Source organism: Diceros bicornis, chromosome 5, assembly GCF_020826845.1.
Source record: "Diceros bicornis minor isolate mBicDic1 chromosome 5, mDicBic1.mat.cur, whole genome shotgun sequence".
Lineage (NCBI taxonomy): Eukaryota > Metazoa > Chordata > Mammalia > Perissodactyla > Rhinocerotidae > Diceros > Diceros bicornis.
This window is the reverse complement of record NC_080744.1, coordinates 25184784-25212248: the sequence shown is the minus strand read 5'-3', so window position 1 is coordinate 25212248 and position 27465 is coordinate 25184784. Positions and strand designations below refer to the sequence as shown.

General features: G+C 43.4%; 1 protein-coding gene across 1 annotated transcript in view; it reads left to right on the top strand.

Moving 5' to 3' along the window:
* The window catches only part of LOC131405801 (M1-specific T cell receptor alpha chain-like), a 584807-nt gene that overhangs the window by 511569 nt on the left and 45773 nt on the right, over positions 1-27465 (top strand). Inside the window, exon 4 of the mRNA XM_058540999.1 lies at positions 7098-7168. Coding sequence (XP_058396982.1) covers positions 7098-7168 — 71 coding nt within the window. The remainder of the gene's footprint in view (positions 1-7097; positions 7169-27465) is intronic.

The window sequence follows — 27465 nt, the reverse complement described above, 5'->3', positions numbered from 1 at the left end:
CTGATGTGAACCTACCTCAGGCGGGACCCTGCTGTTCACCCTCACATGCTATTTTATCTAACAAATGAGAATGACAGTGCTAGGGAAGCATTGGACTAAGGAGTCAGATTGTTAGAAAGCTTAATTTCATACTATCACTGGTGGAATTTTCCATGGAATTAAGAGAAAATCAATTAACTCTCTGAGCCTCTAGTTTCTTCCTCTGTGAAATGAAGGAGGCAATTCCTACCCCTGTTTTACCAAAGCAGGTGTGCTGTGAGGGAAGGTCAGCACATTTCCAGTAAAGTGACAATAGTGCAGGGAAAAAAAAAAGGAAAGCCCCCAGGTGGTCCATCAGCTCTACCACCAGACCTCATTATAAAGAGCTGGTTTTATCAGGGATAACAGGTAAACATTTAAGCAGATAGCTAGGGGAGCTTGGGCAACTGAGTTTTTGTAGAGTCTCGTGTCATTGTGTGATATGGGAACCAGTAATAAGCTGATATTTGGAAAAGGAACAACTCTTAGAGTTCATCCAGGTATGTTTTAAAGATTATTTGTTTCTAAACATAAGCCACCACTCTTAGATATTCAGTGCAAGATCACTGAATTACCCAGTTATTAGCATCTTTGGAGGCTTGGTGCCATGGGTCTTTCTGGTGAAAATGATAATGAAGGCAGCCTCTGATGGATCCCCTTTAGGAATGCTTCCTCAACACCTTTAAGCTCTTGGAAATGTTCAGCTTGCTTTTGTTGTTGTTGGAGATGCTTGTGTGGCAAATGGAATCAGAATTGAAGTTTTAGTGTGTAGAGGCAGAAAGCATTGAGAAAGAAAGGGAGGAAAAGAAAGAACAGATTAAACTAAGGTCCACAGCAGTGGCAGGAGGTATGCAATGCAACGTGATCCAAAAGTAGACAGTGAGATGTAGTCTACTGACAAAAACAACCAAACGGCTACTCTCGTATTACCTACTTTGTCTTCCTAAGGCCTCCATATTGGTACAATTAGGAAAAGAATTGTCTAATCTCTCAAAATCTCGAAGCCAAGCTACTTAAGTAAAGCCATGTAAGATTTTCTGGTGCTGACACTGATATAAGCTGATATTTAGGGAAAGGGTAAGATTGAAAGCAGGTATTCAAAATGGTCTGAAAGATCAGGAACTTCTGAAAACATGCCCTAGGGCGCCGTTAAGTGCTGCATTTCTAATTGAGACATTTTCGTACTTGCCTTGGCTGAGCTCTGTAACAGAGAAGCCCCTTTTGATACCCACTCATATCTGTGCCCCTCAGTGAAAAAGTGGCAACTAAGCTTGGAAGTGTGAGAGAAGGATTCCCTAATCCAAGTGCAATAACGGCCCTTCTCTCAGTCTTGTAATACCCAGAGGGATACTTTGAGTGCTGCCCACCATTCTCAAAAAAAACTTAATTTCAACTAATTTGAATGTAGCTGAAATTTTGCTCCATGAGGAAGTCTCTGTTTTCTACAACAGAAGCTTGTTCCAGACAATTGTTTGGGGTTTAACTTTTGCTTACAATTCCTAAGAGGTACCGACTACCCAATGGGTTTTTCACAGTAAAACTTCCACTTTCCTGTCCAGATTATTATACACATTAGAAAGGCTAGAATCAGCATGTCCTAGTGAGTATCATGTTAGTTCCAGATGACCTTCCTAAAGTGCCTTACACATGAGATAAAAAGCATTTCCATGCTGACCTGTGTGTCCAGTTGCTAACCAGAGTCCAAAGAGCAGGTGGGTCAACTGCTGTGTTTCCAAACTGGGCTGGATATTTAGAGTCCTCCAGATATTAGAAACGATCTTCAGAAAAAGCACGTGATTCCATTTTTATTTGTAATTCTTGTCTCTCTCCGAGAAATGTTATAAACTTTCTCCCCAAAGTGTTATATTTCATCCTTCTTTTGGTTCCTTTATTCGTGATACATACAGAGATGGAATACTGGTTGGAATTCAAAAAACATCCATGAGATTTACCTTAAGCTTGCCTGTCAGAGAGATTCTAAGAGCTAAAAAGATGGGAAGCTGACATTTGGGAACTAGATTAAAAAGAAAATCCAAATTAATCCCAAGGAGCAATGCTCAGTAGATAGTTATTTAGACATTAGCACGTCAGCTCTGCAAGCCTTGGTGCTCGGTTGGCTGGACTGCCCCTATCTCGGGCTTGCTTGGAAGAGTAATAATAACTTGTTCACCCCGGGCCTGCCTTGGGAAGAGAGAAATGTCAACCTCCAGCCCTAAAATCTCTTTGTGAATTGATTTATTTCAATAGAGTTTATCATTGCACACAGTGTTCTGGAAGTAATAGAAAAGTGCATTAGTAGCTCCTGCAAATGGAAATGAAATGTAAATTTAGATTGTAAATATATGACTGCAGTAAATTGATAGCAAGAAAAAAGATGAAGAGATTAGAAACTTGCCACATTTCTCCAACCCTAAAAGGGATGTTTCTATAAATAGTTTAAAACTATTGAAGAGGAGAGGGGAGGTGGAAGGAGGAGAACAGAGGCAAACAGATTTTCTCCTAACTCTCTTCGCTTTGCAAAACTGGAAATTGTTTTTCAATCAAATTTCCCTGAGCAGAGAAAAGAAACCATGTCTGTTTTCAGACTAAAAGGCATGTGTATGGATGTCTTCTAGAAGTGATTTTGAGGTGGGCTCCCTGTTGATGACAAGTGCTGGCCATGTGCTGGTTGGGGGGAAAAGGAGATGAGTACAAATATGAGTGGAGGGAGAACAAGGAGTCTCACAGGGCAGAGTTGCCCCCGGACTGTCTGCCTTGCCCTCTAACCTTTCCCATTTTAGCGGATGGATTAGGCCCCAGACAAGGAGGCCTGAGGATGCAAACAAGAAAGTTTAAGGAGTAAACCAGCTTAAAACTTTACTCAGGAGACCTAGCATATTCCAATTTTAAAGATTCTTTTAATCCAGCTGTTTTTAGGGAGAGCTCTATAAAGCCTGAAAGAAAGGAAATTTTTTTAAAAAGTTAAAATTCTGTAAAGTAGAAATAAAGATGTTAAATATTTGACTGGCAAACAGATTAAAAATCTGGTACAACTCGACAACTGCTAAAAGAGACTGTCGAGGAGAAAATAGGCAGCCCCAAGAGACACTGTCCTAAACCCCTCTGGCTTGGGAACTTCAGGCCGCTGTTGGCAGCTGGCTTGGGTGCTAGGAGAGCAGATCAGGCATCCTCCTCCAGGGGGAGAGAGAGGGACCTTGCAGGCAGTTTGTGTAAAGCTGTTTGCTGTGGTGTTACTCAGGGACTGCAGGCCAGAAGCTGGTGTTTGGGCAAGGAACCAGGCTGACCGTCAACCCCAGTGAGTATGGAAGGGAAAAGCTACACGGGGACTTCTCCTTTCTAGGCCTCATCCTATGTGCTCTCCTGGAGGGGCACGTACTTGTTTTGCCTAGTCCATCAGTGGGAAGCAGATCAGGAAAGACCAAAAAGCCCTCAAACTTCTACCTTTGAACAGGTCCCTGTAAAAACTCCCTCACTGTCCTCTCCTTCTGCAATCAGTTTCCAGTAAACCAGGATCTAGTGAGTTGATGCGAGCAATTTCAATAAATTGCAGAGAAACAACCCCGAAGTGCAATAAAGTAGAGACTTATGTGGGTGCCAGCAGTGGTAGACAATGAGGGAAGAAGAAAAAGAAATGGATTACCAAAACTAAGGCGGCAGCTTAGACATAAAAAGAAGAAAAACAATAAAAAATTTTAAAATGAATAATGTATTTATTTATCAGGACTCCATTGCCCTGTGGAAGCCCAGCTCCCGCCTCAGCAGCCGCCTTCTATCAAATAAGATGTAGTTTAGTACAGGGTTGCAGGATCAAGCGCCTATTGACCCCAGGGCCCTTCTGCAAAGAGCAGCTCCTGTTCCTGTTTTTGTAAAGCCTCCCCTGACTGTGAGAATAGTGCAGGGAGCAGCTACAAACCCACTTTTGGAAAAGGAACTCTCTTAACTGTGAATCCAAGTAAGTTTGAAGGGACTGAGGGGGCTGGGGGAGAGATTCAAAACACTTCTTTCTTCTGATTTAAATTAACTTGTCCCCCCAAAACATCTCAGGTTCGTTTCCAAATCTAATGCCTTTGCTGGGAGGATATGGTCCCCATCAGAGAGATTAGAACTCCATTGTACAAAGACTGAATTACCTTCAGCCAAAAAACATTCCTATCATCCATCTTAAACAAGATTATTGGTACAGGGAGAAAAATTGAATACAGGATCCTCAGGGATTCAGCTAAAGCCAGGAAATGTTTGCCAAAAAGATAGAGAGGATATTGGCATATTGTAACTATGCAAATTCAGTAGACCAAATATAAATCTTCCTGACATAGATACTAAAACTCCCCTAAATTTATCTCCTGAAATAATGGGACCCTGAAATTTCATTAACAAATGCTGGAAATTCAACAGACAGATTTCTTTTCATCTTCTACCTCCACTTTATCTTCCTAAAGGAACCATTCTCAACCCCCATCTCAGTCTGGTAACTGAGATCTCCATGGGTGAGACTGGTTAACTCATGCAGAGCGTTTAACCCCACTTTTTCCTCAGTTATCAAATTCATTGATTGAGCCGCCACTTTACTTAGTTCAACTGAGGAGAGGGGAAAAATTCATGTGTCCTCTGAATCATGAGAATAAAGCAGTGCATTCTCTCCTTCAAATACACACCCACCCTTCCACAATGGTAATAATGGGTGTGAGTACTTGGAAAAGTTTAAACTGCTATGTATAAAAGCAAAAAACTGTGGTTGCTAATGGCAGTTTTGAAAATCTGTGTGTCCAGTGGGCTTGAGAGTAGTGCTTATAAACTAATGCTGGGAAGACTGACTTGTTATAAAATTTGGGTCAAGTGGAAATGGGAAAAACCTGTTGAAGGGCCTCAGTCTCCTTTTGACATAAGCTTAGTGTCCTGGTTGCTGAGTTTTGTTTATTCAAATCTGCTTTCTGTGATTAGGAGAGGATGCAGCACTGGGAGAGGCTCATTGCAAAACAGCCCAGTCAAAGCTCTTGAAAAGACTGGCTCAGGGGGTATAAATGATTAAGGGATACAGTGCATTGAAGGAGTTAATGCAGCCCTGGTAACAAACAGCTTGGAATGTTCTGGGATAGGCCCTGTCTGAAGAACATGCAGTGTGGTTAGCCATGAAGTTGTCATGCGCAAAAGTGCCTTGCTCAGCAGGGGCAAAACCAGCACATGTCTGTAACAACAGAAACAATGAATAATACATGATATTGTTAAATCCCATGCATCCAGTTGTCTCTGAGGCCCTAGCTAGTTAAAGCTTTGAAGGGATTCATATGAACATCTTGGGAGACTCAAGGATGTCACTTTTCAGAGGTTGAGCAGCCAGGCTGGGGACCAGACAGGAGGTTTTATCTTTGGTGTCTCGCTGGAAACACGCTAGGGCGGGGCTTTCCAGAAGGCACGGAGAAGCTGGGACCCCCTCTCAGCATATGGTTGGCCTTTTAGGGGCCTGAGAGCTATAGCCCCTACACTGTGAAATGTTGAAGAGGCTAGGGAGTTTGACAGCCTAACCATGCAAAGAAAATATCTGTGCAGGGCAAGCATCCTTCCACATCTCTATGCCAGATTTTCCATGCAATGGGTTCTTTATATGCAGGGGCTACAAGGTAAGGCTGAAGTCCAAGGGACCCTTGATTAAATTCTGTTTTCCTTCAATCAGCAGAGCATAGAGATTATTGCCACAGCAATGCTTTGGCACCGTCTGTTTGAGGGCTTCATCTGAGGGCAGGCATCTGATTTTGCTTATTTCCTAATGTTATGGAGACTGAAGTAGGGTATGGGGAGCTCTTTAAACAGTGATGCTGTGAAATAGGAAAGAGATGAGAAGGGTCATTTGAATCCCTGACTGCTCTCCTTAAAGCAGATGGACACTTCTTCTTAGCTAAATAATAGCCTTTTTTCTCCCTCTTTTCTTGTTGATAAGCAAGCTGAAGCTTCGACCCTTTGCTAATAAGTGGTTGCTTGAAGAGATGACTGAGAGACAAGCACAAATTCAGTCAAAACAGTTGAATTTAGAAGTTGAACGCAATGAAAGTGCTAAAATATGTGTTTTTCATCTTCTTCGGGGATAGAGTTTGATCACCATTGTGCCAAATAATGAGACTGCCTGAATCTTGCTCCTTACACCTTTTGTGGTATCCACCAGACACGGCCAAGGAGACCCCCAGCTTCCTATGGTTGTGACACTCAGCAATGGAAGCTGTGTTTGGTCAAAGGATGAAATTTACTGCAACTCCAAGTAAACATGCAAGAGCCTGCCTCCAACAGGGACCTCAGTTAGTTCTACCACTATGGCTGCTGGGCTGTTCTGCGAGACCAGGACATCCCAAGAGGGACTGTAGGGTGACCAGCTGTCCTGGTTTGCTTGGGATTGAGGGGCTTCTCAGGTCAAAGATCTTTCTTTGTTAAACCCAGAACAGCCCCCAGGATAGGTAATCAGCCTAACAAAGCTGGGGTGTAAACTTTCTGTGAGATCCTAACCTTTGACCAGGTTCAAGACTGACAGAAAATCCACGTGTGTGAAGAAAGGCTCAATTAAACGTGCCCATCATTTTCATTTCTTGTGCTGGGGCATGAAGGGAAGCTCAGAGAGAGTGTTTCATGAGGTTAGAGACTAAACCTCATCTAATTCTAGTCAGCCTCCAAAACGCTGAACACTCTCCTCCTGTCTCCTTTTAATCAATTCATTGTCATCAAAAATGTGTGACACCTCGAAGAGAGGGGAGGACATGTCTTGAAAATTGATCAGAGAAATTGTCCTGAAAATGATGCTATAAAATGGAAATGAGACCTTTAGAAAGAGAGATGCTGAACATGAGAAATCAGTAAGCCTCAGGATGAAAACCAGATGAAATGGAGAGGGATGGGAGGCAGGCCCTCGGGGGGATGCAGCAGGTCAGTGTCCCAGGACCAGATGTGGAAATGGTGCTCTGACCTTTGGTGGGAAGAAACTCAGCCTCACAGATCCAGGCCCCTTTGGGCTAGTTTCTTCTTCCCAGGATTAAAGAGGAAGATGTCTGTGAGCCTCAGCAGTCTCCCCAGGGTTTTAGTAAAGGCCTCCATTACAGTGCTAACACTGGTGGTGGAGGCTATGGAAAGCTGACATTTGGACAAGGAACCGTCTTGACTGTCCATCCAAGTAAGTGTAACAGGACACAGCAGCATACTGGAAATTCTGGGATTTCACTCCTGGTGTCAGATTTGAGAGAAATGTATGTTGCCTGGGAACCAAATCTTGCTTGGAGTTAACTAGTGACCTCCCTTCTTTAATCTCAATATTAATAGATTCTCTTTTGGACCCTGAGCCATCAAGTCTATCTCCCTGCCGTTGAGTAAAGCTGACCTTGACCCTGAAGAGATAGAAAAGAATCTTTGCTGCTTTCAGAGCCTTCTCTGGAGGTGATGCCCAACTTTGGGGTGGGATGTCACCCTTTCCAACCACCTCCCCTGAATAACCCATTCTAATACTTGGTACCATTTCCTGTCGTACAGTTCTTCCTAATATCAATCTTAAATTCTTCTTAGTGTGACTGAGGCCATTTCCACTGGTATGATCCACAGTGGAGAGGGATAATTAAGAGCAGAGTTTGAATAGGTATGTGGCATTCATTCAGAATGGATTTTAAATGAAAGCTGAGAGGGAAAAAATGAAAACTGAATGGGAATCTGAGGTCTTATTTCAAATCCTTCTATGTTCGCTGAACATCTCCTACTGCGTCTATAGATGCAAAACTACATAAAGAGAAAGAGAAAAAAAGGATGGAAAGAAATACGCCTCCACTGTGTCCATTCCTATTGCTGAAACCACCAGGCAAGGGATTACAATTAACTCCAAAGAGTTTCCGATTCCAGGCTTAATATCTTTCTCCTCGTGGTGACTTGCATCCTGGCTGATAATTAGAGCAGACAGAAAGATTTTGCTTTGGTGAGTTTGCTGCTGCTCCCCGCCGGGAGGAGAGAGATACTCAGGCTGTTAGTTTTAAGATTCATAAAGTTCCTTCTGTCAGACGTTGTAAACCTCCCCCTGCTGCAGGGAGAAGCGTGACAGCTCTGAGAAGCTGATATTTGGAAAGTGGAGGTGGCTCATCGTGAAGCCAAGCAGGCTGGAAAGGCCCAGAACACAGTGTCCCCATGCATTTTTGCATTCTAGGCCTTTTGGCTCTTTCTTGCAGGGATTCTAATGGAGTCAAACGGAAATGGATCAAGGAGAGTCTGAAGCCCAGTGGGTGCTCAGAAATGAGAAATGAAAGGAATGAGAGACAGGAGGGGGAAAAGTAAATAAGTAGGAATATGTCTTTCGCTGCAGCTTGATAAGGCTGAGATGGGGAGCTGAGTATCAGAGAGAAGGGTGTCATCACTTGGACCGTTATTGCCGGGCACTCTGTCTTCCTAGGCTCTCCATCGAGGGCAGTGTCCTCCCATGCCAGAGAGATGAGAGTCCAGTCCACGTATTTGTGGGCAGGCAGAGTCCATCAGGCAGATAGTCCCTGTTCTGGCTGTGCAGAGGAGGTCATCTGACGTGGCTGTCTTTATCTACTCCACTGAGTGGCAGCATAACTCAAACCAGGTGGCGTGGAGCTAGAATGTGCCGGTGCTGCTATAAGGCCGAATGTTGGCTTGTTAGGATCATCTTGAATGTGCAAGACGCCTCCAAGGAAAGCCTGGTTCTAATGAGCAGGGGGCAGGTTGGAACAATATTGCCCAGTTTTTGTTGAGTTTCTCCAAGTCCAGTAATGTGGGAGCCAAAGCTGAGAGATTGACCTTCGAGCCTGGGATCGTTTTGACTGAAATATGCCAGAGAGGTCCAAAAAGCCAAAACTGCCTTCAGAGCTCTGCTTTTGCTGTTGTCTCTGGCAGTTGTCATTTCAGCAAAACGCTTCCACTTAGAAAGGTCAGCTCTTCATTAGCCAGACAAATGAGAACAACATATTCACCAGAGATAAGAAGCAAGGACCCCAGATCTCAGCCTCTGAGAGCCTGGCACTCCCGGTCCTTTAATCACGGCGTGCCTGCAAACATATGCTGTCTCAGAGAAGGCAGATCAATGGTGTCTGAGGAACTGGTGTCACCAAGCTGGGCTTGAAGACAGAAATGAGATGTAGATTGGGATGTTGTGTGGATGAGGGAATAATAGAGAAGAGAGGAGGAGACATTGATGCTTTTCAAAGCCTGCAGCATGTCAGAAATTGTAATGACACCAAGGTGGAGAAGCACACATTCCTGTCAAGTTTCCTACCATGCCCTGCAGAATCTGGCCCAACTGTGGCTCCACACTCACAGATCCCATAGGTACCTGAGATGCCTTTTGAAGTGGCAGAGAAAAAGACTGTGGTCTAAGATCTCTAAGAGTCACCTGTCAGTTTTTGCAAAGGGTTGGGTGGCTGTGCGACAACCTCCTACAACAAGCTGACGTTTGGGCAGGGGACAAGCTTATCAGTCATTCCAAGTAAGTCTGCCCGTGACTTGGCCTGTGGAGTGTGGTGGAGCTAATAGTCACATGCGTGGGGCTCAAATGGCTGTGCAGGTGGCATGGTGGTTGAGGGCACAAAGCTGAGGGAATCAAGATATATTAACTCTGATCAGAAAAAAAGGTCAAAGAATGGCAAATGTAGGTTTAGTCTATAAAGGGTAGCACAGAGAGCTTGAGACTTGAAAGTGGCAATTTGAAAAACAAGTCACCAACCTGTGTTCTCCCCACACATTCCCCCTGCACCTGGGGGGACAAGGTGGCGTAGGGGAATGCACAATGGACACTGCATAATGGGGTGTTAGGGAAATGAGGCAGGTTGGAAAGGAGCAGAGTGATCAGAGCCTCACACTGGGTGAATCCAGAGAAATGAGTTGTTCCAGAAATTTCACAAAGAAATAAAATCCTTCCCAGAATCAAAAGATGTAATAAAGAAGAATTAAAATGCACTTCAGAATCATATGATCATCAGGAGAGAAATTAAATCTTAAAAGAAAAAGAACGTTTTAAATGCCCAAGCATTAAACAAACGGGCATATACCTGTAATTAGACAGCGAGCAGCACAAGATGCACGTTAACCTTCCCTTTAATCCCCTTTTAGGAGGACTCAGTCCCTCCATCTGGTCACAGCTGTGACCATGATCGTGGCTGCTCTAAGCCTTGAAGCTCCTTCCCTCTAATGCCCTAGTTCCTGCACCTGCACAGGGAAAGATGCAGTTTGTCTGCTTGTCGGGTGGGGCCTCAGGTGTAGCGCTGGCTCTCTCTTCTGCCTGGTTTCTGTTGAGCTTCCTATCACAGTGGAACACCGGTAACATATTCTATTTTGGGAGAGGAACACGTTTGACGGTCATTCCAAGTAAGTCAAAGAAAATTTTCTATCACCACTGTGTTGAGCAAACCCTTTAAACTCCAGAAAGAATTGTCAAAAGTCTGCTACTCTATTTCTCTGTTTCCAGGTATAACTTTATCTGGAACATAGCAAAGAGCCCTTCTCCTCCACCACAAGAATGATTTATGCCATGACAGGTCTTTATTTCTCTGCCCAAAAATCCCTGGGGGGAGAGGAACAGACATAGTCTGCAGCCCTGGCCATCCCCTAGCTGGCCCCTCGTGTCTACACTGACCAGAGCAGTTTGGCCCTTTGCACAGGCCGCAGGAGCATAGAATGGAGGGACAACTCTCAACTGAAAGAAATGGACCAGAGGCCTAGAGAAGGGAAATGAGGTGACTTCAGAGAAAACTGAAATGTGGGATGGTATAAAATGACGAGAAAGATGCCAGAGGTGTCCAGACTCATCCTGTGTTCAGACCCAAGGGATTCCCTAACGGCACCTGGAGAGAGAAAGAGGGTTTCTGTTCTTCTCTGTGAAGTAAAATTTGACAGAAAAATCAAAACAGATCTCATATGTCAAGCCTCTCCTAATTACAGCCATTTATCTCAGTTTCTCTCAGTTGTTCCAGCAGGAAATGGTACGAGAGGGTTGCTGGTGGCTTTGATGCTATAGAAGCATTGTGAGGAGGGGGTTCACAAGAACCCGGGGGTAGAGGCCCTTGCAGTAGAGTTTGGACAATTTGGAGCAATGGTTTTTGTAATGACTTAGAACACTGTGTCTCTAACTATGGAAGCAACAAATTAACCTTCGGGACAGGAACTAGACTCACTGTTACGCCCAGTAAGTACTTCATCCTTGGTCAGGAAACCCATTATTCTTTAATTTCCAGGTCTCCTGTGTAAGATTCATTTAGGCTTAGACAGCACAATTTTCATCTGTCCTTTTGTATAGCTGATAGAGATGGGTGTCAGCCTAATATCTGAGTTTTCTAGGGGATCTCCAGTCTTGAATATTTAATTCAAAACTAGAAAATATGATTCACAATTCTGTTTTTGCTGCTGCCATCATTTGCTAATGTGACATGTGAAGAGAACTCAGGCAGAATGATTGCATGTTCACTTTTATCTTGTATGAAAATTTTAACTTGAGTACTGCAAGCATTTGGAAGAAATGGTAGAAACATAGGCTATCAAAGAGATAAGCAACCAGGAGACCCAGAGAGGCAGGAGGACAGACTGCCAGGCAGTATAATTTTACAAAATTAGCCCAGCTTGTGTCTCTCTTTGCAGATGGCAATGGTATTTGTAAAGGTGCTAAGAGCTAATGTTCTAGGTGGGGCAGGCTTACTGAATGGAAAAACTAAGCACTGATCAAGAGGAAAGCTTAAACTTGGAAAATTCAGGGAATTTTTTTCAGTGGAATTTATCAGTATGGCAGCACATGTGCATTTAGTAAATTACAGTTTGGGCAAGACACAGAATTAACTGTTAAACACAACTATGTCTAGATAGATAGATAGATAGATAGATAGATAGATAGATAGATAGATAGATAGATAGATAGATAGATAGATAGAGATACTGAATATATATACAGAGAGTAGAGTAATGTGAAAACACATGGGGCAAATCACTTTCTTACACCTGAACTTAAAAACTGTGGGAAATTTGAATATATTCACTTGAACCAAAGACAACCACACAAGATGGATAGAAAAGCTCCCTGAAAGCAAGAACCGCAGGCATGGAACCATTCCAAGTCTGGATTTCCCAACTGTCTTAACCACTCAGTCACCTAGATGAATCTCTTTTTCTTTTCTTTTTTCTGCATTAGAATTTAAAGGCATGAGTATTGAGGATTTGGATGGCTCAGACTCTTATAGTGAAAATTACATGATAAAACCCTTCCAGATAAAGATCAAACTCTTTTTCTTCTCCTCTTTCTGGATCTGATGGGAAAGTGGTGCTCTCCTCACTCTGTATCCAGGGACAGGGAGCTCAGAGAGTGTCCCTGAGTTACAAAGCGAGACGGTGGCAGAGCTGAGCTGTAGGATCTGGGGACCCAGTGATGGTCAGTCAGCTCCCTGCCTCAGATGCCATAGTAGCAGAAGTGTTCGGGGAACTGTCCCCAGTGAAAACATAACACACCCAGGGAAAATGCCACACTCTCCTGTGCCACTAAGAGCAACTCAGTGTAAAAATGCTTTACCCAGCAGGAGACAGTCAGAGTGGCTCCAAACCAACTCAGAGCCCCAAATATTTGAAAACTTTATGTGGAAGCCAGCTATAATGAGTTTGTTTTCAAGCAATGCTTCCAGAAATTTTTAGTGGTTGGTACTTGCTGTGGATTTTGAAGTTGGAGAACATCATAGCAGAGCAGAATTGTTTGGAACAGGAGGGTATGATTAGGATTAATGAGATGAAAGAAAATTCTGGCTAGAGGGCTAGAAAAGTCCTGAGAGAAAAGATACACCAAACCCCTGGAGTGTTGCTTCTAGAGAGGGGTTGCAGCATTTATCCCAGTCCAAGAAGCAAAGAGCAAACAAGCAAAATCCCATACACAATCAACCTTTTCACATTTAGAAGTTTCCACAATTATTCCAATGTCTTTGGCTTCTTGGCCAATTACCAGCAGGTCCTAAATGCGAAGTGGAGCAGTCCTCTCCTTCCAGAGCCAAGTCACTTGCCACCACCCCACCGCACACACACCCACGCCCACTCACTGTTTTTGTAAAGGAGTTTGGTGCTGTGTGAATTACGGAAACAAGCTGGTCTTTGGCTCAGGAACCATTTTGAGAGTCAAGCCTTGTGAGTATAAAACACATTCTGGCCCACCCCAATCCCAACCTAAGTTTTATTACATATTGAAGAGACCCTTTCTGGTTTAGAAGTATTTGACTCTAAACAAAGAAGAAGTGCAATTTCAGGTGCAACACAAGCACTTTATTAGTGTGACTCACTTAAGAATTTCCATGTGTTGCCTTTGAGAGAGTAAATCACACCAATTAACTGGTGTGATCCATTGCTTTAAAATAGAATTTAAATTTTTTAAAAAATGTCAGCGTCTCCGTGAACCACACTGCTTGCTATTTGGGTGTCTAGACTCGCAAAATGGAAACCTTAGTCTGTAGTTTGGAGCTTAGAGATTTATCTTGAGCCTGTGACTGAGAGAGGCGTGAGAAAAGATGCACACTGCTTGGCTTGTAGGGCATTTCTGGATGAGTGTCAGGAGAAAGCTGGGACAGACAGGTTGGTGAGATGACACTGGTGACAGGTGTCTGCCCTGTTTCTGTAAAGCTTCTGACAACAGTGAGAAGAGTGGCACCGGAGACAAGCTGACTTTTGGGACCGGGACTCGTTTAGCAATTAGGCCCAGTAAGTATGAAAGGAAAGCAAGATTTTTTTTTTTAATTGAAGTATAATTGCATCATAGCATTATATTAGTTTCAGGTGCACAACATAATGATTTGGTATTTGTATATATTGCGAAATGATCACCACAATGTCTAGTTAACATCCGTCACATACACAGTTACAAAAATTTTTTCCTGTGTTGAGAACTGATTTTTACTCTCTTAAAAGCTTTTAAATATGCAACAGTATTATTAACTATAGTTGCCATGCTGTACATTACATCCCATGACTTATTTATTTCATAACTAGAAGTATGGGAAGTGATATCTTTATGTCTTTTCCTATTTTTTGTTCTACCTGATGTTTGACTTGTCCTGCTTTAGGTTCCAGATAGACAAACCATAGCATCTTTTCATACTCCTTTAAATATTTGTGACTAAGGGCCTCCGCCCTATCCATCCTCTCCTACATGACAGGGGAGACTTTTGTGGCCATGTCTACTCTCACGAAAAAGTTGACAGTGATGTAGTTGGTAGCTGTGTGATGGCATCCCCAGTCCTCATCTCCAGGCCCCTTACCTTGGTTATGTGTGTTCTGAGCTTTTACAACAGCAACAAAGGAGGGGAAGAAGTGACCAGCAGCACCAGCCAGGGCTATGAGTTCTCCCTAGTGTTTGTGGGCTTCAAAGTAGCTGGAGAGGTTCTCAGAGGTTCAGGGCATGGGTCTCTAGCAGAGAGATTTATGTAAAGGGTTGGCCCAGGGTGTGAATACAGGAGGAAGTGCTACCAGACTCACCTTTGGGAAAGGCACCCAGCTCACCATCCAGCCCTGTAAGTGCTTCTACCTGGGAGATGGGAATCTAAATGCAGTTGCCATGGGGACATTTCCAACCCCTGCTAATGAGCCTCTGGTGCCACTGCCATCATTGGCACCATCCTAAGCACATAGGAAGTTTTGAGCTGTGTAGATGAAGGAGGTAATACAGTTTGTGCTTTGGAGGACTCCTGATTGCCTTTGTAACTGTATTTGGCTAGAGGCCATTATTGTGAATTCTGGGCTCCAGCAAACAAAGGATACCACTGAGGCATGAACATATGTGGCTGCTTTGTTAGTAGCACCTTTGCAATGAAAATGACTGTCATAGAAATGGTGGAAAGAGCTGTGTAGATAGAAGTTTGGTTGTTTCTCCTTTTCTGTCTTCATGTCCTGTTCTCTGCCTGACCCTAAATTAGAACAGGTATTAATCATTTGATTTATGAGCCCCATCACTCATCAAGTCTGACAAGAAAGATCCATTAACATAAAACCCAGAAAGGGAAAGGACAAAGAGCTCAATTCCCAATGTCTGCAGAGTTGAACTTCAATATTCCTCGGCCTCAGTCAACTAGCCAGCACCCCAAGATCAGTTGAGGCCAAAGAGGGCCACGGGCAGGTAGTGTTAGCCAAGCAAGTATCTGGCCAGAGCCCTGCTGCCCTCATAGGGGTTAATACTGCAGAGTTTAGAAGTGGAAATGGATCCCTGAGGGCTCACTCAGGCTGCCCATCTGGGAAGAGGTCATGGGAAGAACTCTGAGTAAGGACTGGAGGGTGGAGACCAGACGGAAACTCAAGCAGTAGGTTTCTGTTATGGAGCATCTCACAGTGTAACCACTGGCAGTGCCAGGAAACTCATCTTTGGGACAGGAACGAGACTTCAGGTCACCCTTGGTAGGTAATTGGAGCCATGGAGTAACTTAACTGTGAGTTCTTTTAAAATAGGGGGTACTACTGAAGGGATATCCTGGCTGGATGTAGTCCTTCCTTCCTTCAGTGGAGGTGATCTCACTGAGGATACCTGCATTCAATCAGAATTCATGTTATTTTTATTTCTATTACTGAAGCTTTCCTTTCCACCCACGAAAACAGAATTCTCCCTGCTTCAGGCTTTCTCAATCTACACCACTCTATGTGTTTCCTTTGGAACAGTGGGTTTGGGAATTAATGTTTCATCAGGGCTTTGTCACTCTGGGCAACAGAATGAAAAGGGCTCTCAAATAGAAAATAGAAAAAAATTTATTCTGATAACTTTTCAGGGGTGATATGTGTAAATGGGAGGAAGTGGCTAGCATGACCTTCTAAGGACTGTCTGAGAGCAACTCCATGGAAATTTGCTTAACATCCTGCACAATCAGCTTCTGAGAGGAAGCCTTGCGTTAGACCCTTGGTGGTATGAAAGGAAAACCCTTGACCCTCCAAAAACACAATCAAATACCAATCCTCCCCCCTGAAGCACCGCCATGTTTCATTATTTACCAGTTACCAAATGACTACATGATAATTGACATGAAATTATATAGATGAGTAGTTTGAGTACTCTGAACCCATAATTAAGATGCAAATTATAGACGTTCTGGAGCATGTCACCAGGCAGTACCACATACACAGTGGTCCCTGAAGACAAACAGCGTGTTTGGGCATGATTTGTTTGTGACATGGGTTTATACACTGTTCAGGAACCTGCTTGAAAGCTGATTAGATGTCTCAGAGTGCCAATTTGGGGTCTTGATTAGCTGTGCTCAGTGCACTGAGAAGTGCCCACTTTTAGAGCCTGGAAGCATGACAAAATGGCCCCATTCCTGTAGGAAAAAGAGAATGGGATTGTTGTGTTGTGTGGCATTAGTCAGTGTCTCTCCACCTTGTCCCTGCCACACAGGGAGCCTGGCTGCAAGGTTTCCCCAGTAGGTTTTTGTTAGAGGGTGTATTGCTGTGGCAATAGAAACAGGGACCTACACTTTGGAGCTGGAACCAGGCTGACTGTAAAACCAAGTAAGTAAAAGCAATGAGTCAGTCTCAAAGCTGACCTGAGTGAGTGGCAGTGCTGTTCTGTATGGGTTAGCAGGATTAAGACACCACAGTTGTCCAGGCACAGCAGGATCAACACACCCAGTTTCTTTGTGCCTAAGCTGGTTGGAAGTCTGTTAGTTGATGAATTCCGACAATTCTAAGAATTAGGTCATGAAGGAGTAGAAATTTTCCCTGGCTTCTTCATTGGCTCTGGATATGTAGAAATGCCAACAATAGTATGCAAAACCCATATTCTGTGATATAAGACAAAATAGAAAGACCTAACAACTCAGAAATCAGGTTTTCCTCAATAAGAACCCCTCCTCTCCAAGAGGAGTGTAATCAGCTCTTTTGTTGTGTTTTTTGTTTTTTGTTGGGTTTTTTTGTTGTTGTTGTTGTTGCTGTAATTCTTTGCAAGAACTATGGATCTGAAAGTGGCATGGTCCCTGGTCTTGAAAATAGTCGCTCTCTGACCCCAATGCGGACCACTTGTGCTAGGTGGCATGTCTCTGCCTGATCTTGTGATTGTCTCATGTGTCTCAGGCATGAGCGGGTCATCAGAAGCCAGTGTTCTGGGAACAAAACTTGTGGTTTAAGATCAAGCTCAGCTCTATCTGCACAGCCGGCTGCTATTTTTAGAGAAATGTCTTAACCCCGCCAAGGAGCTGGGAGCTGAGGCTGCAAGGTGGTGAGACCTCCACTAGAGGGGAAGGTGATCTCACTGGTTCGGTCTCCCCCTCAATCCTTCCCACCAACTAATTATTGTAAGGCCCCATCTGACTGTGTGAGTTATGGAAGCGGCCAAGGAAAGCTCGTCTTTGGAAAAGGCACTAAACTCTCTGTTAAACCAAGTAAGTGCTGGGGGTCTCAAAGGCTAAATCAGCGAGTGCAACTTAAGCACAACCTAGAGTGAATGAGGGGAAATTTACCAACCCCTTTCTCAGTGGTGTCACCCATGAGCCCACAGAATTGCTCCTGGTCCAGGCCCCTGGCTGTCCTAGTTCAGATGGGCACTTCCCTCTGCTGAGCATAAGAAAACTCTGGGCTTCATAACATGTAAGAGAGTCTCCTCCCCAGGATGGCACTTCTCAGGCATGATTGCCCACCTCACTGTGGTAAGTGGGTGACCATCTCAGCAACGGTCTCATGGAAGAGAGCCCTGGATGACCCACAGTCTGTGTGACTACTGTGTTAAATTTAATGTTTTTAGACATTAAATTTAATGATGGATCACATGAGGGGAGAGGCAGAGTGGCTACTGCAAGAGGTTTTTTGTTTAGGGAAAATGCACTGTGGAACTCAAACACCGGGTAAGCACTCACCTTTGGCAAAGGCACCTCGCTGTTGGTCACACCCGGTGAGTTCTTGTGGTTAACTAATTATCCTTTCTGGAAAGAAATCCAAGGGGGCCTGCTGAAACAAAGCTGAATTTAATTGCTTCATTTAGCGTGCAGTTGTTAACTATGTCGGATGTGTGAGTGAGATATGAATACATGTTTCCCTGGAGGCTGGATTTGGTTATCAGGTCTATGAGCAGTTTGATAAATTGTATTAATACCGCAGGCAGTGTTTCTCGAAGGTCCACAAAGCACGTTGAGGCTTTGGGAAAGAGGCAGAGATAAGAGGGAGAAAAGATTTGCAAGAAAGACAGAAACAAACCAATGAAAAGAGAGGCTAGTGTACAGCCAAGGATGCATGTCCTTAACAGATAAGTGATGAGGACCCAGTTGGGTTTATGCTCATGTCACCTGGTAGAACTGAAAAATCCGGCAAATGGACTGAGGACTCGGGTGAGGGGAGGGCAGCAGGAGTTACAAGCTTCTCATGGCTTTCCTCTTCTGGGAGCATAGCAGAACAACAAAACTCTCTGGAGAGAGGACAGCCCTTGATGTGTCACGTCAGTGGACAGCCCTATTCTTCACCCCAGGGACAAAGCAGTTCCCCACACGGGCTTCACCTAGGCTGCCTGAGTTAACACTACGGGAGGAGCAGAGAATCCCAGTGCTTGGAAGGCTCCCCACCTCCACTGGATCATCTGTGATAAAGCAGAATGTTGATCTGAGTTGTGAAGCTGTCAGGGAGAGGGTAACAGAGATGGATTATAAAAACAATATTGAAAATTTACAGGCTGTCTCCATACTTGCAGATTTCAATGCTTTTTGGTTTGGGTTTTGGTTTTATTTCTGTTAGAATTACAGAAACTGGGGTGCTTTCCATGCAGGCACACTGTTTGCAGAAATGCCTGCCATCTCACATTTTAGGAGTATTGTGTCAACATTCTTCTGGGCCTGAGTCAGGTATGGCGATGTAATGGGGCTGATTTGTTAACAAATAGAGTTTAGACATTTAAATGAGTAGTCCGGTCAAACCACTCAGCTTCAAGTGGCACACACTTTAGTTCAGACTGCTGTCCATTGCTCACCTCCTCTTTTGAAACTGCCCTCAAAGGCCACAGCCCATTCTTTTTGTAGCATCCATGATGGCTTTATCTTTTGAAGGTGGATTTCATTTTTGTTAATAATCAAAAGCCATGGAGCTATGACTTATAAATAAAGGAGAGATTCAAACTAGTTACTGGTACTATTTTGGTTCCAAAATGAAGCATGACTATAAAATAATGTCCTTGGTGTGTTTGTGTGGCTCATAAACTGACTCTCATAGAGTGTCCTAAAGGGAATACTTCGAAGAGTTCAACGATCATTTAGATGTTTAAATCCTGATATGTTTGTTAAAACAGCCTCTTTACTTAATAAACACACTTAAGATAAACATAGCATGAGATTCAGGAAGTTTTGCAAACTCAGGCCTGATTGAAGCAGCGAAGACTTTCTGTGTGAACAGAGATGTTATCCCAAGTAAATCCATTTTAGAAAAACATGAAGTCAAGATCGTCCAATGGGAAAAGTGCATATGATATCCTACTATTTGATAGCAAAGCTATTCCAAGAAATGGTAACCTCACGTTGGTTTATGTAGAGCCACCTAACACTGTGACAACCTCAGGAACCTCCAAATACATCTTTGGAGCAGGCACCAGGCTGCAGGTTTTAACAAGTGAGTTTTACAGGCAAGACAGACTTTATTTTAAAAGTTGTTGGTGTTTGAGGGGCAAGGGATGGTAAAATAAGGGAAATACTCGTTATAAACTATGGAAGCAAAAATAACTGCTATCTGAAGCAGCAGTTCTGGGTCCCTGTACTCTGAGTAGGAGGGGTGAGGGAGAGCTCTGAGGCTCACCAGGATGGACTTACCACCAATTTCATGAAAAGTATATTAATCATTAGAAACATATTTATTAGCTAAAGACCAAGAGAGACTCCTCTAAACATGGGAATTCTGTATTCTTTATTCTTTTAAAATTGTATTCTCATCCCACCTTTTTCACTTGCTCTTCTTACCCTCTTTATGCCTCTCTCCCCATCCAACTCAGTGCTTCAGCTGGGCATTCATATCTTGAGAAGCCATCACGTCCACTTCTTAGCCTGTCACTTAAGGATCTCTAAAATCTGGGCCCTTTCTGTTCTCCAAGCTTATTTCCAGCTATTTCCTTTCACAAAGGCTCTGCTCCAAAGAAACTGGACGCCTACCACTCCTGAATGCTGGGACATCCACACCTGTACCTTGCATCCATAAATTGGACACCATGGACTCACCACCAGAAACAGACTTGCATACATGAAACAAAGTGTTTCTTAGCCAGGAGACCCAGCACAGGTTTCACCGGACTTAATTTCATAGGAAGAACTTGAGAAATTATAAAATTAAGGAGGTTTGGGTAAGAGATCCAGCAGGCAAATAGCAAAATAGGAAGAAAGGAGTTGCTTCTGTAACGGGTGTGGGAAGGAGGGATCACTCATGGGAAGATATTCTCTGGAGGAGTAACAACACTGACTAAATCCAAGTAGGAAATTTATGGGCTGCCATATTACCTGCCTGTTTCTTGTTTTCCCTCTTGAGTGGTCCATTTCTAATTGTTGGTTGTTAAGCCCCTGGTCTTCCAGGCGGCCAGAGGTGGGGAAGAGGAAGGAGACCTATCTGTACATTCAGCAGTAGTGCCCATGGAGTTTCCGTCTCAGATTTTCCTTCAAGTTACCTCAACATTAAGAGAGGCTCAAAAGGATCACTTAGACAGGATAGGAGAAGCTACCTTCTATCTGAATGATGTCAGTTTAGTCCTTGAGTTGTGTTATCTCCCAGGAAAGGGGCAGTGAGAATGGAAAAGTCTACACTAGAACAAAGACAGAAAATGGTGAAAGTCCTTTTCCTGGTGACCATCTAAGCAGGGAATGAAAGGGTCTGGAGGCAGAGTCGGAGTGAATTCCAGGGCTGGCCAGTCCTGCAGCCGTCTCTAGTTCGGTGGAATGAGAAAAGATGGAAAACCCCTTAGATGTTCCAGGAGCTGGACCTTGGTCAGATGTGTCTGGCTCCAGCACCCTGAAGGGGTGGACCAACATGTTGAGCCGTCTTGCCAGGTAGGCAGTGGCAGCTGCCCTCCGTCTCTCCCACTGTGGTGACAATATCTCTGCCTGCTTTGGCTTTGGTGCCTGGACATGAACTGTTCCCACTTTGTTCAAACAAGGCATATGATCTTCAGAACCCCTGGAGAATTGTTATCTAAAACACAGAGGATATGCTAGGATTTTGGCAGTGGTATTCTGGGCTTCTGCAGGAAAACTCCTTCTTTAGAATATGTAGAAAGAATATCCTTCATTTACCCAATGTGGAAACAGTCCTGAAATCCAAGCTGGTGCTAGGATTCTGTGCCAGGTTATTACTGTGACAATTACTTAATATTCTCTGTGCTCACGGTATCGCTCCTTCCAGAAGATCTTTAGGGAAAACTTAGTTCGGTTTCTGGGAGGTTTTTGCTGAGCTGAAGATCACTGTGTGAATAATTATGCAGGCAACGCGCTCACATTTGGAAGGGGAACAAGGTTAATGGTCAAACCCCGTGAGTATCTCTGCTGAATACATAACGAATGCTCCAATTTCTAAAGGAAGCCATAGCAGTGAACTTCATTTGGGGGCTGTTTTCTTCATCCAATTTTATTTTTTATGTTAATTCTAAACATCAATCCTGGTGATTATACAGTATATATATGCCATATGTACAAGTGAAAATGGGCACATATGTAATCATCTGGCATGGGAACAAATGAACTGGAGAATAACAGATTCCTTGTCCTTTTGTCTTATCCATTTGGGTCAGAAAGTCTGATTGTGTTGAACGCAGGGATGGGTGAGCATTGGAGGGGGAGAATCCTTCTCCAACGGCTTGGTCAGGATTGCTCCACTCCTTGCTGGCCTGGCCAGGGGGCAGCTGGGTCTGGAGGTGGAGAGATGAACTGATTAACCTCAGAAGAGCCTTTCCATCCAGACCATGCTGTGAATTGACCACGACAATAAACAGTCTTCCCCGCTGCCTCTTTTGCCAGGGTCCCAGCTTGGGGAGCATGCCGGCCGGCTTTGGGGATTAAAAGGGATTTCCTAGTACATATTAGCCTGGTCGGTTTCTGTAAAGCTTTCTATGACTGTGTAATATTGGCAACAACCGTAAACTGATTTGGGGACTGGGAACAAGCCTGGCAGTAAATCCAAGTGAGTCTTCAAATTAACTCTCTCAATCCTGTCTATGCAGTTTGAAATATCTCAGAAACTGTCTCCTTTTTCAGTTTCTTAATGTTTAAAATGTGCAGTTATGGCTAGTGTTTTTCTCCTGTCTACCCAAGCTGAGCCTTTGCCTACCCTTCAGTCAAAATAACTAGATAGAGGTGTCCAGAAGTGCATGGTAGCAAGGCAGTTGAAATTTTAGACTGCTTTCTTACAGAAACGGCCATCAAGGAGCATTGAAAGTTAGAGAAGGTGAGACTATGTATCCCACATCATGGCATCTTTAGCCCATACTGTGCCAGCCTCACCCTGGGCCACTGATAAATACTGTTTCCCCTCAGCCAAAGATAAGTGCTGCTGGGAACTCCCGGGACTTAGGACCATCCCAGTGACCTCCCCGGAAAACATCTCCACCCACCATGGATTATCCAGAATGACTCAAACTTGGCATATAATTCCTGCATCTCTCAGTCCTCATTAGTTTACAGATTTATGGTGGATTTGCTAGAAGTAACAGGAAAGGAGTTGGTTTCATCCTAATTCTGGCCTCCCCTAAGAAATTTATCTCTCCAAGAATCTTCAGGAGCATCCTAGAGACCACCTACCCTGTTCAGAATTGTGCTTTGTACAACCACGCTGTGTTCCCAGCAGTGTTTGCTGTGGCTTTGGCTTGGTCCAGCTCCCCAGGCAGTTGCGGAGCTCCAGGCTTGGCAAAGCTCAGGGGGAGAAAGAGGAGTTGTGCGGCGGAGCCAAGAGGCTTTGGGAAAGACATCTTTGATATAGGCGTTAATGAATTTCTAAATGAGCTGCTGTGTGTTAACCTGATAAGACTCTCCAGGGAGAAGGTCACCCTTACCTTTGCAGCTCTAAATGTAAGACACGTGTTGCAAGAAAAAAATGAGAATTGTCAATTGCAGTGTGAAAATGAAGAGACTGGGTATAAATATTGAACCAGTTTTAATGTTAAGTTTATGAAATATAAGCCTTTCAGGAGAACTGGCTCAGGGTACATTTGTTGGAGTCAATGACCTACTTTGTTTATGTTACTGGTATATACACTTTAAAGGGAAACCCAAAATAGCAAAAAAAAAAGGCTAATGAAAGGTAAAGCATAGTGATTAAGAACGTGAATTTTGGAATCAAACTGCCTGGGCAAACCATAACTCTGCTGTTCCCTGGATGTGTGACCTCGGGCAGGTTACCTGATCTCTTTATGCCACATTTTTCTCATCTGTAAAATGCGGTAATAAGTGTACCTGCCTCACTGAATTGTTATGAGATTAAGAGTTAATACCTATAAAGGGCTTTCCATTGTGGCTGGCACATAGTTAGTCTTCAGTAAATACTAGTTATTTTCACTAGGTCGGGTTGCTGGAGAGAAGGAAGAGGGAAAAAATGATCTCCTGTTAGAGTTTTTGTAAAGTGCAGCATTAGAGTGTCACTCTGGCAGCACAGGAAAACTCATCTTTGGGCAGGGGACAACTTTACAAGTAAAACCAGGTAGGTCTGAGTGTCCCCGAGCAAGCCCTAGCTGCCCACTGTCTTCATTTTTTGGTTCATTCTCTGCTTTTTCCACTTCTAACCAAAGACACTTATATTTAGGTTTTATTTTCCTTTATAAGAGTTAGTAGAATGTGTGTAAAGCCCGGCTAATAGAGTCTTTTCTAACCCATTTAGTTTCAGCTAGAGGCAAAAGCTGGGGCAAGACTTGGGGTGATTTGGGTCTGGAATTTCTAGGCTAAGGTGGAGAGAATATAAGTTTGGCTGACATTGGAGAAATAAAAACATTAAATGTGAGAGGGTCACAAAAAAGTAAATATGACTTTACATAATAGTATACCAGAGTAGAAAACCACTAGAATTCTCTAAGAACTGTCTTTCAGGGAGAGGACTGTCTTTCAAGCATAGAAACAACAAGCTTTTGTTAAAAAAAAAAAATGAGGAGGAGAGAAGTGAGATTGTTGGTGATTTGGATTTTTTTGTTAAGAAACATGGAAGATAACATCTTCCACAGGGTGGTTTTTAAAAGGCTATCACCAAGCAGGAGTCAAAATGCATATAGCATACCCCTGGTGAGCTTTAGAGAGGAAGAAGAGGAAGAAATTTAGCAAGGTGTTTTTGTACTGGGCAGAAACACTGTGCCAATTCTGCGGCAAGCAAGCTTGTCTTTGGAACTGGAACAAGACTCACCATTATTCCCCGTAAGTCCTTGACCACTTGAGAAAAAGCCCTTAATCTATAATGACTGGCTCTCACATCCCAGACATCTAATGAATTTCCAAATGAGCTTCCGTGTGTTAACCCGATAAGATTCTCCAGGGAGAAGGTCACCCTTACTTTCATGGCTCTAAATGTAAGATGTGTTATAAGAAAAAAAATGGGAAATGTCAATTGCAGTGCCAAAATACAGAGAGTGGGTATAAATATTGGACCAGTTTTAATATTAAGTTTATAAAATGTAACCCTTTCAGAAGAACCATTTCGAGGCACATTTATTAGTTTGTTTCTACACAGCACAGCTGTCCAGTTAATCTGATTAATGTCAGTAGCTGATCTAGATGTTTAGGCACTTCTTTGAGAAAGCTTCTTTGTGCTCAAAATTACCTGAATTGACTGTCACATTACCTGAGTAATTGCCAGATCTGTTTTACTTTGTGCTGTATAGACTCAGCCTAATAAAAACAAATGCTGTTGTGTTTTTTCCCCAGTCTGTCTCCTCTCCACACAGAAAGTTTTCCTCCTATTCAACAGCATCTCTTCACACAAAGAAAAGATACCCAGCAAGTCATTTGACTTATTGTTGCTACTATTTTGCATTTATATGACTCCTTTCCTTGGAAGAGATTAAGACACTTCATACGACTTATTAGTTTAACAGATTGACAGCCTAATTAGAAAGAGAGAAACAGATTCTGAGTATCTTTTTGTGGCTGCTGCTTCTGCCTCCTCCTGTAAAACATTTGGTCAGATTGCTCTGTGAGACAGAAAGAAAGAAGGGAGATGCTCTTCGTTTGTAGTGTGAGTCTTCTCGGCTGCATGTGAGAGGTTGTTACAGGAGGCAAAACAGTACTAAATAGGTCAGGGCAACTGACAGAGCCAGGAACAGTTCTTTTCCCTAGAACTCAGGGTTCTCATAAAGCAGAGTATTACAAATTTTGAAGTCAGCCATTGGTATGTGCGTGTCTACTCTTCTGACTTTTGTTTCCAGACCCTTCCACTCCAGGTCTGTTCCTTCCATCTCTAACTTCTCTGTCTTAACTTCCTTCTCTCTCCTTTGATTCCTGACAACCATGCCCACCCCAGCACCAACCCCACCACGTACTGCCACTTGCCTCTTCAGCCTGTCGGTTGTATTTCTGAGGAGTTTCTTAGCTCCTTGAGTGATCCTCAGGTGCTTAAGCACCTGAGGAAAACTTCCCTGAGGGTGGGCCCCAACAGAGACCCCACGGAGGTGGAGGTGGCTACCATGGACCACTGAACGCCTTCATGCAGGCTGGAGCTGGGGCCAGGATGAGGAAAAGCCTGTAGAGGAATGTCTACCATGGAATAAGGAATACTATGGCTTTCATGATACATGTGTCTGAATCCTCTCCTACCTGGGAAACTGTAGCTTCCACCTTGGGACTCGAGACGTGAGGCCACGAAGAGGTGGCAGGGTTTTTGTAATAGAGTCAGTCATTGTGGACAGACAGGCTCTGGGGGTACGCTGCATTTCGGGTCCGGCACTAAAGTGATTGTTACACCACGTAAGTGTGTCTTTTCTCAGTTCTGTGGGCTAGTATGTCTGTAAATCATATAGAGGAGTTCTTTTTTTCCCCCATTTCTCAGCTAGTCACTGATACGATGCAATTTCTGGATCTAGCTACACTGCCAGTTTGACCATTAGGATGGTCAAATTTATTTCTAAAAATAACTTTGACTGGTTTCATTAATGATGCCAAGAGCAAAAGGAAATTAATATGTGATGGGGACCTAATCTATGCTCATTCACTGCTGTGGGAGGACGGTCATTTCTTCCTATCCCCTGGCAATTAGACTTCAGAATTCAGCTGACCTTTTCCGGGACTGTCTCTTCTGGCAGATTAAGTGGTTGGGTCCACTTTCTTGTGGAAAAACACACGAGATAGATATATTCTCCTTCAGTTTTTACTAAGAAAGCTTTCTGTTAGTTATTTTGACAATACACTGCAGCTAACATATTCCCTCCTATTCATGTTACTAAGATCTTGGCTTGAACCAGCACATTTTCCCCACATTATTCACAATGCATTTCTATGTTGTAACCCACAGTACCACCACCAGCCCTTTATCTTCACCACATTCTCTAGTAAAGTAAACAGGGTCACACATCACCAAACATATTTCACAGACAGAAAAGCCGAAGCACAGACAAGTTAAACAATTTAAGTCAAGCCAAAAAAAATCAGAACTGGGATTAGAGCTTGAGATTCTCCGTTTTCATAGGATGAATGATCTTCAGCTGTCACCTTTGTGAATTGAAAACATAATAAGCACAGGCCATAGAGATTTGTAGGGGTTGAAACATAACCAAAACAAAAACTGACTGTTTCATTGCATTGGTGTTTTAAAGGTATCCCCAGATCTTCTTTACTGTTGGTAGTTATTTGGTGCCAGGGACAGGAAAGGGCAGAGGCCCCAGATGTAAAGGCAGAGGGCCCTGCTGGGCTTAGGGGGTTTTTGTAGGCCTCAGTATCACTGTGTTCCCCAATACTGACAAACTCATCTTTGGGGCTGGAACCAGATTACAAGTCTTTCCAAGTAAGTACTAGAAACCAAGGAGCGATTTTGAAAAGGTGTTTTCTATAAACAGGCCACCCATGCCAACACTTCACTCTGTGGGGGCGTCCACGCCTCTATCTGCCTGGGTCCATGTTCCCTCAGGACGCCATTTCTCACAGACAGAGCTCTCTGTAAACCAAATCAGTTTAATCTGGATGTGAATACCATGGTTCTGACTAGAATTTTATCAGCAGTGAAGATGACACTAGAGATTCATATGCATTATGACTCCAAACAAATGATGTGTTTCTCTCTTTTGCATTTTTATGTAAGATATCAGGGAAGGTGAAGCAAGTTCAACTTCTCCAATTTGAAAACTGTTTCTGAGTTATGCTTCCCTTATGTGCAGAGAGACCTAGATTGACTTTGGATGTTTAGTCATTCAATCTCATCCTCTGTGTCTGGAATCTATAATGGGCGAGGGAATCAAATGTAATTAAATGAGCAAATAATCTTCAATAGTCAATATTCCTACATTGTTTTATGTGCTTTGCTCTGGACTTTTTATCTGGGCTTTATCTCTAATAGGCTCCCCAGAAGGACAGTGAA